General features: G+C 40.0%; 1 protein-coding gene across 1 annotated transcript in view; it reads right to left on the bottom strand.

Moving 5' to 3' along the window:
- CPM (carboxypeptidase M) overlaps positions 1 to 18011 on the bottom strand; it is a 40013-nt gene that overhangs the window by 16434 nt on the left and 5568 nt on the right. Inside the window, exon 2 of the mRNA XM_009887794.1 lies at positions 17804 to 17947. Within this exon, the coding sequence (XP_009886096.1) occupies positions 17804 to 17947 (144 nt within the window). The remainder of the gene's footprint in view (positions 1 to 17803; positions 17948 to 18011) is intronic.

The raw sequence follows: 18011 nt of genomic DNA, 5'->3' as shown, positions 1-18011 counted from the left end.
TGTGCTCATGCCTGCTGCTATCACCGTGAAATTGCACTCATGGGAAACACAAGGAAGAGCTAAGTATAGACTAGCATTAAGTACTGATTTAAATTGGCATTTCCAGCATTAGCATTTAGACTGTTTATAGTTTGTGTGAGGGCCATCTAAATGATAAACACTCCCATGAACTGAGACACCAATTATTTCCTGGCATTTCCAGCTTGTGAGAAGTATTAAACCTACCATTAACAATTAAAATAAGTTCCTGGGTCTGCTCAGCCTGCAGTACTGGATAGTATACCTATGAGAGATGATGTAAGATTTCTTTCCATACAGCAGTAAGTTACTGCACATAAAAAGATTCGGCATATAGATAAAGTTTCCTTTAATCAGTAAAGCCTAGATAACTCTGTTTTTGTACCTGAAGTGAACAGCTAAGGTACCTCCCATGCTTTGAATCAACTGAATATATATCAAAAAGCCATTTCTCACTGCCAAACCAGAACTGACTTCAACTAATTAGTGAACTATATTTCAAGTAATCAAGACAAACGTGTGTTTTTAACTGTGTGTCTCAGGACAAGTAACAAGACTTACACTGGAACAGAGCCAGATCACACAGCTTCTAGTAGAATAAGCAGTCTTTTAAAAAATTTTCTAGCATTGCCACAGTTCATGGCATAGTATCGGTATTCTAAACAGATTTACAAAAGCTGGGATTAAGGTGGAGAATCAAAATTGATCTCCAGATCTAGTGGGAAAGAAACCAAATCATTTGTAGATGCACAGTCTGGATTGCACTCCGTGGTGTGTTTTGTTCTAGAATTTATTTCTATTTTTCTTCTCTTTGTTCTTCACAGCTTCATTTATTACAAAAAAACCCACCACCCTATTGTCATTTCAAAGAAAGTTATGGCTAGGAAATCAAGTGAAATGACTGGGCAATGCACCAGACCCACTGTCAGTACCGCTCAGGCTAGGCTACAGATTCAAAAGTTTGCATGGAGGTGTGCTCCAACAGAGGAAAAGCAATATGCTGACTACAGTCCTCCTGGGCTGGCCATGTGTTGCACACTGACTTCATGGGTAGGAACTGCAGTAATGCTGATCCGTCTTCAGGCAGTCCCTACCTAGAAAGGCATAGGATGAAGAGAAGGGGAAGAAAGATTGACTCTCGTTGGAATGCAAGGGCCAAGAAAAATTTAATCATAGAAAGAATCACAGAAACATAGAACAGCCCAGGTTGGAAGGGAACTCAAAAGATCATCTGGTCCAACCTTTCATGGGAAAGGGAGCCTAGATGAGATGGTCAAGTTACCCTGTCCAATAGCATCTTGAAAGTCTCCAGTGATGGGGACTCTACCACATCCCTGGGGAAGCTGTTCCAGTGAATGATTGTTCTCACTGTAAATGATTTCTTTCTTATATTAAGATGAAACCTCTCCTGGTGCAACTTGTATCCATTGTCCCTTGTCTTTTTCCATGTGGCTCCTTGTGTCTCCTCATCCTCTCTATAGCCACCCTTCAAGTTACTAGAATCCTGCGATTAGGTTCCCCCTCAAACATTCTCTTCTCCAGGGAGAAAAGCTCAAACTCCTTCAGTCTTTCCTCACAGGACAGGTTCTCTAGCCTTTTGATCATCTTTGTTGCACCCCTGCGGGCTTTCGACCCTCTCAGTCTGTCTACATCTTTCTTGAATTGTGAGTACCATAACTGGACACAGTACTCCAGATGCAGCCTGAGTGTACTGAGTGAGATGATCACATCTTTATCTTGGCTAGTAATGCCCCTGTAGATGCAGCCCAGGATCCAATTTGCCTTTGCTGCTGTAGCGGCACACTGCTGACTCATGTTCAGCTTCTTGTCCACCAGAACCTCTCTGGGTCCCTTTCTGCAAGGCTGTTCCCCAGCCACACAGAGCCTGTACCAGGCTCTTCGATTACTTCATCCCAGATGCAGAACTTTGCTCTCGTCTTTGTTAAACTTCATACTGTTCTTGCTAGCCCACTCTCCCAGCCTGTCCAAGTCTCTTCAAGATGGCTCATCCTTCTGACTCGCCTACCTCATCACCCAGTTTGGTGTCATCAGCAAGTGTGGCAACAGTGCTTTCAATCCCATTGTCCAGATCATTTATGAAGGTGTTGAACAGTGTAGAGTCTAGTGTTGATCCCTGGGGGACCCCACCTGTGAGAGGTTGCCAGCTTGAGTAAAAAGCATTTATGACCACCCTCTGAATACAGCCTGTTAGCCAGTTTCATACCTATACCACACAGACCACCTATCCAATCTGCATCTTGCCAGTTTGTCCAGGAGAAGGCTGGCTCGACCTGACTGAATACCTATCTGAATTGAACATAGCTCATACAAAACTTGCTCTGACACTGGCTACAAAATTGACTTTTCAGGTGTCTAAATCCAAGCCTCAGATATGAATCTGCTTGGATCCATTTATGTTACCTATAAAACACGTAAAGCCATATTATGAAAAAAAGACAACAGGACATTATACCAAATCAAAGTGATGACCCCCAAAAAAACCCCAGACAACCAACCTCTTGAGATTTGATACAAGCCACAACAATTTACTTCTCTTTGTAGTTCATAACCTCTTTCTTAAAACTCACTAATTTTTTACTCTTACTTATCCTATGTTTGGCAACAAACTCTACAGGCCAAATAGAGTATTATCAGGGTGGTTTGCGTATTACCCAGAAAGATGTGGCCCTAAGCTGTAGGGAAGGCCACCTTAATAGTAAGAAAAGAAGATAGAGAAGTTAGAAAGTGCAAACACTGAAAAGCTTTATCATTATTCTTCAGATTGTTATTGACTACTGATATTCCAGCAGTCCCGAGAACTCTCCCTATCAGAGTTTCATTCTACTGTGCTCCACATAAACTTTTAAAATATGTTTCTGACCCCCAAAGCATACAATCAAAAGCACCGCAAAATAAGGGTGACCAGACAGACAAGGTTTTGTTCAATGAGGACACAAGAGGGTGGTGGCTATGCCTTAGGCATTGCTTGTATCAACCCTGCTCAATTCCAGTATAAACAGAAGAGCTTCAGCCTAGATTCTATGATGAGAACACCAAATAACAGTAGTGATATAAACATACCAGCTGATTTTTATAACAGCTTCCACTGCAAGAGCAACTACTACGCAATTATGGTTTGACAGAAGAAAGAAATGATGCAAATAACTAGCATCTACATTGCCTATACAAAATATTGTGGGGAGACGGGATGGCATGAGAGTCACTCCTTGATAAATTCTTCTGTAGATATACCACAATTCCCACATAATCTCTCATATGCTTTCTAATCCACTTTAACTATGCATACTAATATTGGAAACATTTCCCTAACTGCATTTGGCAACATACTCTGCTATGTCTTGGGATGCTCCTCCTTACTGGCTACCTGCAATACTAGTGTAAATCTAAGTTATTTTTTACCATGCAAGATATTAAGGCATCTTTACAGTTCTATTTTTATTGCAGAACTATGTCTGGGTATCTTCCCAGCTGCATCTAACACCTGTTTTCTAAGATTAAGTCATACTACGCTTGTTACTATACAAACTTCTTTATCTTACAGGAAGAGAGAGATTAAGAAAATCAATCCTGGCTTTATCACTTCAAACTTTTATGTCACATTCATGGTAAATTCGTTTCTGGGCTAACATAAGCCATTCTTTGGCTTTTAAGTTCTGCACTAAATGCAACTACAAATCACAAAGCTCAGTACCGTCAGCATGTAACAGAGTAAGTACAACTGCCACCTATGTGCACACACTCTTGAGGTATTCTGAAAAGGGCAAGAAGATGGAGATACAAAGACATTACATATCTACGTAACTTAGTATTGCACTCACAAGCTTCAATAAGACGACAAAATGTTAGTTTCTTCATGAAAACACTGGGGCAACATACTGTCTCTGGCAAAACACTACCATAGCTAATGAAGGACTTCAGGAGCAATTCCCTTTTGCTAAGCAAGCACCAGCAGCATCCTTGTCCTGTAGTACTCTGGTTTGCCATCACCAATTCAAACGGGAAAAGTCTAAAGCTAGTTTGGAACTTGTCTTTTGCAAGGGACTATCCATTAGCACACACGACTCCATTCAGGTTCTGACAGAATTTGAGTTACCAACACGTTACTTATATAGCCAGAAGCATTTAATCAGAATGAGTGATGTAGTAGCATTGCAGAAGTCACCTTACAAACATGAACAAATATGCGAGTTTAATCTATCCAGACTGTTGAGTAAAGCACCCTCCAGATTATGTAATATGAACGTATTCTTTGGGGATATAAGTTTTTATAACTATCAGCCAAAAAAGGCAGCTGTCTGCTCAGAAAACAGACACTCTAAATGTCTAGTTTATGCTCAGAATAACTTATGTACCTGAACCTGGGATCAGATAGCCATCTGTATGAACAACTATAGTACATCAGATTCTTTTGTGAGTTTACCCTCACTTTCAATACACCATGTTCTCATGGTCTAATGAGACAGAAAGGATTATCAAAAGAGTTAGCCTGCATTAGCATTAGTAATGAACAAAGTTGGTATCCCAAGAACAGCTAGGACACTTTAAATATAAGAAAGACTTCAAGGTGTTTTGAAAGATTAAAAAGATACAGATCAATCGCATATGTTAACTAGGCATATCTGGCAATATTCAACACGGGGTATAGGCAAGCAGAACAAACCCAAAATAGCCCAAGGTAACATCAGACTGCAGGTCTACCATGGCCAGCCCCCCGGCCCCAAACTGATAGAACTTCTTATATGGGGGAGGTGTGCAAACATTTTACTAGTTGTTTTGTTTGCCCAAGTATCCTACTTAATGGAGAGACTGTAAAAGAGATCATACTTCGCAAGAACTACTCTAACCACACTGTTCTTAATAAGCTATTGGAGTAAGTAAAAATCATTGATAAGAAAGCAAGTGCTTGTTTGAGGATAATGGCAAAAGACACCAATTGGTACAGCACCTGTGCAGCATTTTTAAATTTTATTTCAAAGTGTTAGGACTATCCTGGGCTCTGTATTTCCACTTGTCAAACTTTGAGTGCTAATACAGACAGTCCCATCTCAGCTAATTTGTGGTATTTCTTGAGATACAACGGACCAGAATGTTTCAGCAACAAATGTATCACCACTGATACAGTTTCTCTGCTGGGGCCACTGCTTGATTTAACACTTCTGGTCTTTTCCCATGTATCCCTTCTGATAGGTGTGAGGTTACCTCTGTTCCTCTAAAAACAAAAAATAAAAGCACCTATTTACTTCCAGAGATTATACCAGCCAATCCACTTTAGAGTCAGTACCTTATAAGCAGAATTGCAGGAATAACCAATGACTCTTAAAAATACCCAAAACCCTAGTTGCTGTTTATTTGTAACCAAAGCACTTGAGACGGGAAGGGAGTGAAAACTGTTCATGGTTTATATGATTGCTTATCGTCCTAAAGGTTTACAAATCTTTGGTTGATTGGGACATCCATATCTGCTTTAGATACTTTCACAGGACTTCTATCTTATGAGAACGACAACTCTTTCTTTCCTACATATACGTGACTCATTACCCTGTACCATTTCCAGTTCTCATAATGAAGCAGAACACACTCTTTATACAAAAAAACATGAACAATTGCCAATCCAGAGCACAGTCTCTACAACAGCACCTTATAGTTTATTTGAACACAAATTAAGAAATAAAAATAAATTTAAAACACCCAAACAAAAAAAAACCAACCACACAACCCAGAAGGGAATACTGTTTTTAAATTAATATACACTAACCTTATTCAGTATTGCTCACTGAGAACACCACAGACATGCAATTAACCTGAACAGGCTTTCCCTGCTATTTACACTAAGTAGATCCATATTCACTCCCAGAAACCAAACAGACTATTTTTCCTTTGCACCAACTCCTGCTTGTAATACCACAGGGTTTTTAAACTTAGTTCTGAAAACATGTGCTTTATTTTCTGAGAAAGGTAAGAAACTGGCATGCATCCAGTAATTTTCAGAAAAGCTATTGTATGCATAAAAGAAATATTACCCATTCACAGTAGTACCATTGGATCATCATAAGCAGAATGACTGCTTAAGTGCAATTTATCCAGATTCAACAGTTTTATTTGGCCTACCCTTTTACCACCAGAGGAGGCCAAAACTATTCCTACCACTTGAAGGCAAGGGAGGAAGCAGAAAACCAGGAGACCACAGGTTGTTGCTCCTACATGGCTGAGAAGTTACTGGTGCACTTTGAGGATTTCAGTTCAATGAAGTGCCTCATCAAGAGACTTGCTATGCATATCCTGTAAATATCCTTGGCAGATCCCAGACATTATGTTTGCTCCAAGAATAGAAGGCTCCAAACAATACATGTCTCAACACTGGCAAGCAGTCTTATAAGTTCAGACCATGAGCAGCTTCCCCGCACACACTTTTTTTTTTTTTAAACTGAATGGAGGGGAAAAAATGCAAGATAGATTAACTTTTTAAAAAAGAATCCAATCCTTATCATGATCATCTGTTTCTGGTTTAGTTAACAAGTTACATTAGTTTGACCAGTTGCTTCCAGATTCTCTCTCAAAATGGGTAACGAAATGTCTCCTTAGAAACATTACTTACTGCCTTTAAGGAAAGGAAACAGATACTACAAGAAACTAAAATTCAGGCAGTGTTACTACCTACAGAGTAACTCAGTCCTTTGTCTCTTTGAGAAACACGTTCTCGTGGCCTTTGCTTCCTCTTGAATTTTGAGATCAGCCTAACGTAATTGTACATCAAAGCAAACTTTGTACTTTAACCTACTTTAGGTCCACCACGATGAGCAAACACGCTTTGTTAGAAACAGCAAGATTGCGCATTGCTAGAATTGCATAATGGGGAAGTATCATTCTGTGTATACCCTATTCCTAGACTTTCCTCTAGCTATTCTTGGAAAAGAATACTGGACCAGACTGGACTTTTGAACTGTCACAGTAGGACTATATTTCTTATTGAGAGCACAGTTTGCTTTTATTTCAGCTTTTGGATAAATGTTACATTTGCAGACCTGCTCAAGCTCTGCTTAAATGCCCCAGGTAACTGCAAGACCCATGGATGTAGAACATGTTGGCTAGGAACAAACAGGAAATGTAACTCAATTGTCCTAAATCCACTGTGAGCTCAGCATGTTACACAGCAGCTACAGTCATTTAATTAAGTAACTCCAACTGCTGTGAACTGACCTTTCCCATAACAACAAGTAAGCCCTAGACATCAAGCTGCAGAATCATCTGCTCAGAAGCATCTTCTAACATTCTCCTCACATCTGAACCACTGCATAGATTATAAGAGTTACTGTGCCAGAAGTGGAACAGTTTACAGGGAGGGTAATCTCTCAACTGGGAGGGGAAGAGAGCTAGAGCCAGCTCTATGCATTATTTGTTTCCATCTCCAGTAGCTACCTAATTCATAAAGAGTTCTGAAAGCAGAATTAGCAATCACATCCACATCCAGCTTCCATTCAAAGAAAAAAACCAGCCTTAAAAAAAAAAAAATAATCTAGATCTCTCTTCTACGCAAAATAATGCACAGAACAACTGCCTAAGGAACAAATGCTTCAGGGTAAGAAGTCACATCTTGCCTATCAACTAATTAACATATTCTGAGTAAGTCTCCATTTGTGCTTGTATGAACTAGCTGAAGACAATATGCCATACCATAGCTACATAAAGTAAAGCTTTAATTAGGCAGCCATGAGAATCAGCACCATTGGTAGCTCGAAGGATCTACAGCCAGAGGTCCTAGGCAGAAAGGCCATCCAGAAGGGATGTAAGGTGCACTTCTCTTGTGGGATGTGAATAACCAGCTACTAGAAACACTTTTCTACTAAAAAAATCTCATCCTCTGAAGTGGGGTAGGAGGGACGTGTTACTGTGCTCTCCTTAAGAGGAGAATGCAGACAGATTGACCCTTGGGTAAAACACAGGCATAGGATAAGAAGTTTATTTCTTTTTAAGTAAGTCTGCAATTAAAATTTGTTCAAAAGTTAACCACATTGTAGTGAAAGGGCAATTTGACCCACATCACTTATCATTGACATCAATGTTCACCTGATTTTTCCCTACTCCTAGGGAAATATAGGCCCTGTAGCATGACCCGAAGACCATAAAATGTAGGCTGTGACAGGCTAATAAAGAGACCTAATCTGGTAGTAAAGACCCTTAATTGAAGGCTCTCTCTTGATTAATGGTTATATTTTTCTCTTTTTTTCTTTATTGGAGAATCTCTCTCTTCTTGAGCTACTTTGCATCACCCGAAGAACAGCAGTTTGAGAAAGTGAATGCTTATTTAAGACCACTGTAACACTGAATTACATATAAAAAGTAACTTGAAGTAAGAGTACAGGTTTAACTTGCCCCTCGCAATCAGCAGACCATAAATTAGAGTTAAATTGTTGGTATAGTTATGAGCTATACAAAGGATCACAAGCCATGTTTCAAGATCACACCTCTTATTTACCTGACTAAAAATTTATATACTCCAAAAAGCAGAATCCTACAAAAAGTGAGGTGAAAAAGCCCCAATAATTTGTCTATCCATTCCACACTGTTCTTAGTATCCTGAGCTCTGTGGTTTTGTGCTCGGTTGTTTTTTTGTTTTGTTTTGTTTTTAAAAAAAAAAACACATCTTCTACATACTCACTTTCTCAACACCAGCTAAAGGATATGGAGATCGACAAGAAACAAATTGCACTCACCAGCAAAATTGCTGATTGTATGTTACACAAACTCCACAGCATTGCTAACTTCACTGGCGTGAATTACCATAACCCAGTTGTCAATACTGTCTACTTCTAAATAAACATGGAAAACTGTAAAGTCTTGCTGAGGGAAAAATAGGATGACTGCAGGCTTAAGACCTTTACTGGTCTGAAGAAAAGTTTGACAAATATACTACAACTATACAATTACAAAGCAAGGGGTAGAGAAGAGGCAGGAGAGCAACAATTCTTCCCATAACACTGGTTTTAAATAAATTCTTCTCACAGGAACAGTGGACTATTTCTAAATAGATCAGATCTTCCCATTTCAAAGTTACAACATAAAGATTCTAGTACTAGATAACAGGTTTTATACGAGAAGAGCTGTATGATCTATGTTGCTAGGACAGGTTCCTTTCAAACAGTTGCTTGAAATATTTACTTTTTTTTTTTTTAGGCTGGGACAGGAATCTCTGATATGGCAGGTTTCACAGAAAAAAAAAAAACCTTCCCACAAGATTTTCTGCAAGAACTGTAAGTTTCATTTGTGTGTGTGCATGCATGTACGTAAAGAAAACAGCACAACACATACAAACATATACACACACATTTTCATCATTATTTTTAGGTGTAGGAGATAGTACAGAATCATAGAATGATAGGAGCTGGAAGATACCTCTGGAGATCACCTAGTCCAACCCCCCTGCCAGAGCAGGCTCACTTACAGCAGGTTGCACAGGACGGCATCCAGGCAGGTTTTGAATGTCTCCAGAGTAAGAGACCCCACAACCCCCCCAGGCAGCCTGTTCCAGTGCTCTGCCACCCTCAAAGTAAAGAAGTTCCTCCTCACATTTAGATGGAACTTCCTATGTTCCAGTTTGTGCCCGTTACCTCTTGTCCTATCACCGGGCACCACTGAAAAAGATTGGTCCTATCCTCCTGACACCCTCCCTTTAAGCATTGATAAGATCCCCCCCCCTCAGTCTTCTGTTCTCCAGACTAAAAAGACTCAGGGGTCTCAGCCTTTCCTCATAAGAAAGATGCTCCATTCCCTTGATCATCTTTGTAGCCTCTCCAGCAGTTCCCTTTCCTTCTTGAACTGGGGAGCCCAGAACTGGACACAGCACTCCAGATGGAGACTCATCTGGGTAGAGTAGAGGCAGAGGATAACCTCCCTCCACATACTGGCCACACTGTTCTTGATGCACCACAGGATGTCATTGGCCTTTTTGGCCACAAGGGCACAATGCCGGCTCATGGTCATCCTGTTGTCCACCAGGACTCCCAGGTCTCTTTCCACAGAGCTGCTTTCCAGAAGAAGGCAAGACAAAGATGATCGACCAATTTCACAGCAAGCATGAAGAAAATATTTAAGCAACTTATTTTACTTTCACTGCAAGAGAATAGGAACATGCTCAGAGTCAGTGACTGCATCTCTGAGAGCAGCGTCTTAACTCATCAATCTCATAAACATCTGATGCTGACCAAGCTACACACTTTCTATAAATTACTTGCATAAAAAAGCATAGCCATACTGACAGAAAAGCAATGTTAAGTCATACAAAATCTTCATACTTGGCTATCGGAAGACTGCACACAAACTATCTGTGTCATATTACAGTAGTCAAACTACTCTTGCAGAAGGTAGAAATGCTATGGCTTTTCTGTATAAATAGACATACACAGTATTCACATTTAAACTAATTCTGGTAACTGAATTGAGGATGCTGTCATATGAAATTACATTTCAACATTTAAAGACTTCTTAGCTTCACTTAGAACAAATGGACTTAGAAGTTAAAGCTAATGCAGTAACAGTGAGTTCTATTTAAGCACATGGTTTAGAGCAAAGCATAGTTTAAAAAGCTGACAATTTTTAAAAATACAGGCTAATACTTCTTGTTTTTAAAGTCATGGCTTAGCCTTGCCTAGATAAACCCTGAAGGAGCCAGTCGTCCTCCTCCTCCTGTTTTTTTTTTTTTTTTTTCCCCTTCCCATCACAGTGACTCACGTAATACGCTGCAAATAGAGTTTACAAGGCTGTTAAGATCAAGCCCATCCATGAATCCAAACACCCTTTCAACAATAAAATGAATACATGAACCTGCCTAGAATCTTGTTAACATACATTTATATGCCACAAGTACTGACAAAGACTAGAACAAAGATGGTTATGAAGGAGGAGATGAAAAAGAGCAAGTAGCACATAAGGGGGAAAAAAAAAATCAGAAGAGAAGCAGGCAAGAATGGGTAAGAGTTTAACTATCATGATAAGTTTTAGAATGCCCATTTTAAAATGAAACTCTGGACTTCAACCAAGTGACTTTAGGGTGCTTTACATGAGGCCCTTAGAGTGGGAAAAGTCTCATTCATTCTTGTTTCTAAAAGTGAACATTGAAAATCTCAATGCTTATATTATCTACACATGCCGTACTTGCACGATGAGCCTGTAATTCACAATACTAAAGAAATTTGTGGGGTGGGAGATGAGGAGGAGGGAAGGGAAGGGGAGATGTTATCAAGAATCAGAGACAGGAGGAAAGCCGTCTGCAGCTGCCATTCAAATGGAACAAACAGAAGGTAATTCTTCTACACAAACATACCACACATCATGTAACCACAGAAAAATATTTGCAATATTCTCTTTAAAGACATCAGATTCTCTGTGGATTTTCCTCTAGACAATTTGTTTATTTTCAAAACAAACAGTCTTTATCTCCCTTTTCTTTTTCCCCTTCCTTCCTTCTTTTTAAACACACTTTTAATAATGGGTAACACTGAGAAACTTACCTAAAAGTACACTGGGCTATGTATAACCTTCTCATTCTATTTTTGTACAGTGCCAGGCCCCCTGAAACTAACCTGATAAGAACTCCAGCACAGTACAAACATTTTATGGATGCGTATTTCAGTTTTGTTTTCTCCAGCAGTAACACTTGTTTTCTCATACTTTAAACAAAGTAAAAACATCCAGAATATAAGTGTTTAATGTAAACTCAATAAAATTTTCAGTGCATTTTACTATTGATGGTAATAACCCAGGGTCCTTCTTTGCTGTATCACAAGAAATGTCTGAAAATAAGTTCCTATTTTTCCTCAGGTAGACATCATTTTTCATATACATACACAGACTATCAATATATAGACTAGACAAGCACAACACTTGGTCTTTTATTATTAAATATTTTCACTGAAATACAATAAACCTGAAGTTAACATTCCCCTGTTCAGTTGCCTCCTGTAAACACCTAAAAGTATCAATCACCCTGCATCAGAACAGTCACAAGATTTAAATTGATCCCTGGCATACCTTGGGCACACATTCCACTGATGTTTGTGCAGAATGATGTCAGGGACAGGTTAATTGCCTAGGTTCTCTATTAACCCTATTACCAGGCAATCACACTTCTCCTACTGCGCTGCTGCATCCTAACATCAAATGAGCTCTTTTGCTGAAGTTACAGCTGCTTATCAGATGGAAGCCTGGCAGTGTGCTATTCCCTTCTGTTTTCCAAGGAGGGAAACCCATGAATGCAGGCTGGAGACATAATGAGCTCCAATGGGCATCTCATCTGAGCCACTGAGAAACCTGGCCTGCTGGGAGCCCTGCCAAGTACACCTTCTCTACGGGTACATAGTATCCTCTATGCACACAACCATGTGGAAGTCCTGCATGAACTTTAAAAACAAGACCAAACCAACCAAACACACACACACACACCCTGCACGCTTCACTCTCTCTTTATAGAGCAGGGATAGCAGAACGCTAATAATTTTTTTTTGTGTGTGTGTGGACTAGTGAAAGTTAGCAGTGTGCTTAAGATTAATGGATGGAATGTGCCAGTTCAAGGGCAAAAGAGAGCAGAGTTTGGTTTTGCTTTTTGTGTCTCCAATGACAGAATCTGCCAAAGAGGTGTTAATCTATTAAGTCACCTTTGAAGCTCTTCACTAGGTAAAGACAGTGGTACTTTAACGATACACAATTTTTTGCTCAGTGAGCAGGATCTGGCTTAAGGATGATGTTTACAACTGTTCCAATTTGACTGGAATTCTAAAAATGCAGACCGGCCTTCAGAAAAGCTAGATCTAAAACAAGCTGTAATTGGCATGCTATCACTTTATCTGAATCCATAGGATATCTGAAGAGTTTTTAAAGACCATGGATCTACTACAAAAGCCACTCAGCTCTTTCAAAGGTTGCTTGCCTTTGTTCTCCTAGTAAGGTCACCAGGTCTATCAGAACTCTGAAGTCTGCTTCCCACCACCCTCATTTTCTTTTCAAACAAGAATAACAAACAGCACCCTATGGTGAACAATGAAAAGCCACAGATCATACACATACATCAAATATTTTCTTTTTGATAATGCACACTGTAAGATTTGCTTGCTGAGGAGTCAGTCTGTTTTTCACTGGGGTGGCATTAGGCAGGACAGGTTAATACGATTACACCAGGTCTCATTCTCCAGACTGACACAGCTCTACAGCCTTCTCTATTATTATAGAGTGCACATACTGTACTGAGGTTGGATATCATGTGTATTAGAAAGCAGAGCTCCTGCCAAAGATATTTTATGAGCTTATTCAACAAAACATCTGAAACAATATAAAAGAATCAAGGTATTTTCTGGGCCATGATACATCTCCGCCTACCTGCTTATAAGGTGTCTCACAAACATACAAATCACCTTTAAATCTTGAGGGATTTGAGGTTACCTACTAAATTAGGCCAAACACATAACACTCAGTTTTGTCAGTCAGTGGGCTACACCTTCCTAAGCTCTCTTCTCCCCTCATTTAAGAATAATAGTTTAGCAGGTGAGATGCATAATTAAATATCAGACCTGGAGACAGAACAGGCCATTGCCAGTCTAGAACACATTCTTCCCAGTAATCCGGCAGAGGGGTGGTGAATTTACCTATGGTGATGTAAGCCACCACAAAGCAGATGGGGCATCTTTTAGTTTGTTTTCAAGTGAGACTCTTGGTACGGTTCTGTTGTGTACATTGCTGTCATAGTCTACATACATCGAATAAACACTCTTTGTAAATCTCGCCTCAAATTTATCCGTGACAAATCATATTTCACTGCTTACCTTTTATGCAGAAATGGCTGTCTTAGTGGGAGAGAGGAAAACACTATTTCTTTAGCCTTGACTTTAGCAAAGCTTTCAATGGAATCACTGAATCAGTTGGAAGGGACCTCTGAAGGTCACCTGGTGTGTCATCCCTTTGTTGTGTTGTGTGTGTGCCGACCCCTGCGCCCCCCAGGTCAAGCAGGGCCACCTACAGCCAATTGGCCCAGGACTCTGTCCAGATGGCATTTGAGTATCTCCAAGGATGGAGATTCCACAACCTCCCTGAGCAGCCTGTTCCAGGGCTCAGTCATCCTCACAGTATTTTTGTAAACAAGCTGGAAACATATGGATTAGAGGAGTAGACTACAGTAAGGTCAGAAGCTGGCTGGAGTGAGCAACTGGTGGTTCAAGTGACAGCAAGTTATTAGCAGCATTCCTCAAGGGTCAGCACTGAAGCTGATACCATTTAACATCTTCATCAGTGCCAGGGCTGCCATTCAGAGGGGCCTTGACAAGCTGAAGGAATTGATCCACAGAAAACTCATGAATTTTGACAAAGGCAAACACAAAGTCATGAACCTGGAATGGAAGAACCCCATACCGAGATTATCAGCCCAAGAAGATAACCCCATGCCTGTACAGGTTGCAGACTGGTTAGGTTGCGGCTTCGCAACCTAGGGGTTGCAGGGTGTGGGAGGAACGTCCAGGTGGACATGATGAATGTGAGTCAGTAGTGTGCTCTTGCAGCAGAAAAGGCAACCTGTATGCCGGGCTGCATCAGCAAGAACATAAGACAGCAGCTTGAGGGAAATTATTATTCCACTTCACTCAGCATTAGTAAAGCTACACCTGGAGTACTGTGTCCAGCTATGGGTTCCCTAGCACAAGAGAGGCAACACCACACTGGAAGTCCAGCATAGGACCACCGTGATGATTAGAGGGCTGAAGCACACTACATCTGAGGAGAGGCTGGGGTAGGTCGGTTTGTTTAGCCTGGAGGATGATACAGCTACAACCTTCCACAACCTAAAGGGAGATTAATAAAGACAGAGCCAGACCCTTCTTAGAGGTGCACAGCAAAAGGACAGGTAACAACTCACAGCAAGTGAAATTCTAATTGGATGCAAAAAAACACATTTCCACAACAAAGGTAGTTGAGCAATGGATCAAGTACCCAGAGACTCTGTAGAATCTCCACCCTTGTAGATATTCACAACTTGGGTGGAGAGGGCCCTGAGCACCATAATCTAACTTTCAAGTTAGCCCTGCTTTGAATAGGAGCTCAAACTAGACTGCCTCCAGACAAAATTACTTAATGATCTGCCTGAAGCACGTGAGGCTTCTGACATGAAGCATGTTTAGGTATTTATGTTAAAGAACTACATGCAATCACATCCTGAAGTGGTGATATACATGTCCCTATCACCTTTTACGTTCGGGCTTCTAATAGTGGATTCTATAACCTTGCAGAGCTCTGGGTCTACACATGCCAACCAAAAATCAAGCCTTTACTTCACATTTTTCACAATCCAAGTCTAGATAGCAGTATATAATACTAGGATATTACACAAAATTAGATTAAAACCTAGAGTAGATTTAAGAATAACATGGGAACAATAGCCCTTCACAGTAACAGTAAAATTATGTCTGGTGGCTTTATAGCCACCACTCTGATTCAAAGGTTTTTGTATTCATGGTCAATAATTTCTGTATCAGGACTGTTAACAGCTTAAAAAAAACCTACATCACATTGATCTCAATTTTATAATATTTAAATTCATTTCTGTTTCTTATCATCAATAAATACATCTTGCTATCATAGTTTAGCTAATTGGTAGTGGGACAATACTAATAAACCCATACATGAATGTTCATACACACATTCTTGTTTTTGTCAGCTTATCTAAGAAAAGATCGACAGTTTCAGCCTGTTGACCAAAATTGAAACTTCATTTTCAGAAAAACTATATAACCACTGTCATCACACGATTTTCTTTTAGTATAAGCCAAAAAAAAAAAAAAGTCCCCAATTTGGTTCCATCCTCTACCATATTTCAGGGGACTCTAAAGGCACATTTCTTAACAGAGGTAGAAATCTCTTAATATTTAGAAAAAAAAAGAACAGAGAAGCACTGAACATTTTTCATTGCCACTCTGCTTTATATGGCACTGAGAAAGTTTCCACCGCCCACCTATTTGCCCACTTATTCCATTCAGAGGAATACTGCAGGCACACAGGACATGCAAAAAGCATAATTGACGACCTTTTTGTGAATCATGACATGTACCTGGCAGAACAAGGGAGAGCCCACGTAATTCTCTTTTCTCACACAGTTTGGTGAATGAAAGACAATATAGCAAAATCTGAATAAAGTTTCAGTGCATTGCTCAATCACAATCAAGAGATGATGCATTTCCAGTTTTCATGCTAATGGAACTCAGACAAGTCAAACACTTCATGTTATCAACTTTCAGATGTCTAGATATGTAAAAGCCAAAATTTCAGTCTCCCAGGTTGGATGAAAGGTTTTGTCCTACTTGCACGAAGATAAGCCAGCAGAGTTCATGCCAGAAAAGTCAGAATCTGCTATCGTTAAAATGTTAGCTAAGTCCCCTCAAGGTAGAAGAATGAAGATGTGGATAATTGGTAGTTTGTACTGGAGGGAACTGTACTTAAAGGGACTAGCCTTCTCTTGCATGGATGAATAACATAATCAAATATGATTCTGCCTTTGATGAAGCCAAGAACACAACTTAGATAACTAAGATTCCTTATCTAGTTTGAGTCTTCCCACAATGAGACTTTCTAAAAAAATGAGTGCAGACATGCACAGAGACAAGATCACATTTCCATAGCAACATTGCAGCTGTTTGATACCTCACTGAAACAGAACCCTCTTTTCAACTAAAAGTCAGCTCCCAGACAAATACAAGTATATTAAAAAATTTTTGAAGACAAACATGGTAACACAAGGAAGGAGGTATGAAAAGAAACTACTGGTGTTCTTCATGATTATCTACCCAGAAGGACATAGGTTTTTTTTTTTTCTTTTAAACATAAGCATAGATTTGATAATAGATCCTACAACAGTCTCCTTCCAGTGGTATGAAACAGGATTAGAGGAACAGACATTTTTCTAAAGAATTAACTTCTCTACCTAGTTTTATACCGCTTATCAACGCAATTTACTTTTCTGAAATCTACTTAAGTGGTTTTTTTTGTTTAAAACTAGAGATGTACATTGAAGTATTTATATGGTAATAAACACTAAACTTTCTAATCTCTTTAAAAAAATGGAAAACTCCTTTTTTTTCCCCTACACGTTTATTGTAAGAAAGTACCAATGGGAGAGACATAAATTCAAATATTTATATAAGGCCAGAAAGGTGATTATTGATTTCAGTATATTTTCCTGTAGGGTTTGAGACTAAAATCCCATGCTTCATTTAAAACACAAGACCTTTTATCAGTATGGAATCTGAAATCCTTTTCCTAGTCAGTCCAGATTTACTGGAATAATAGGTAAAGGCAGAAGAGAAGGGATTTTTTACATACCCACAAGTTAGAAAACACACAATACCATTACAGCCCCACCTAGAACGGGCAATTTGGCAATCGGGGTACCACAAGCTCTTTAAAGACAACCCTTTTTTTTTTTTTTTTTCTGAAATTGCCACTCAGGAGGTTTCCAATTCTCAAAGAGGGGAGAAAAAAAAAAAAAAAAAAGAAGGTGTTGAGAGAACTTCTACCCTAGCTGAAGCGCCATACGTGTCATCAGAGTTTGTTATTCACGCTTAAGCAAGAGGAAGAGGAAACTCCACAGAGATTTAAGCAGAGAGCAGCCCCACCGCCAGCAAGCGCCCACGAAACGCCACCGCTGCCACCTTTCCCCCCCTCCTTTCCCCAATTTCAATAAAACACAAAATTTCAAAATCTTCGCTTCTACACACCCACACCCCTCCTCACCCCCTACCTTCCACCGAGCGCCCGATGCTGTGCAAGTGCGTGAGGGAGGGGTAGGCGGCATGGACACTCTTCAGGTACGCCTCCAGCTCCTCGGTGTGGTGGTACTTGAAATCCAGCGCGGTCACCACAGAAATGAGGCAGAGGATGCCCACCACCTCCTAAAAAGAAACAGATGAAGCAAAGAGCCGCGGGGACCGGCGGGCTCGTCGCTGCCC

This window comes from Charadrius vociferus, unplaced genomic scaffold, assembly GCF_000708025.1.
Source record: "Charadrius vociferus isolate BGI_N301 unplaced genomic scaffold, ASM70802v2 scaffold125, whole genome shotgun sequence".
NCBI classification, from domain to species: Eukaryota; Metazoa; Chordata; class Aves; order Charadriiformes; family Charadriidae; genus Charadrius; species Charadrius vociferus.
The sequence above is the reverse complement of the archived record's forward strand: the minus strand, read 5'-3'. Positions and strand labels throughout refer to the sequence as shown.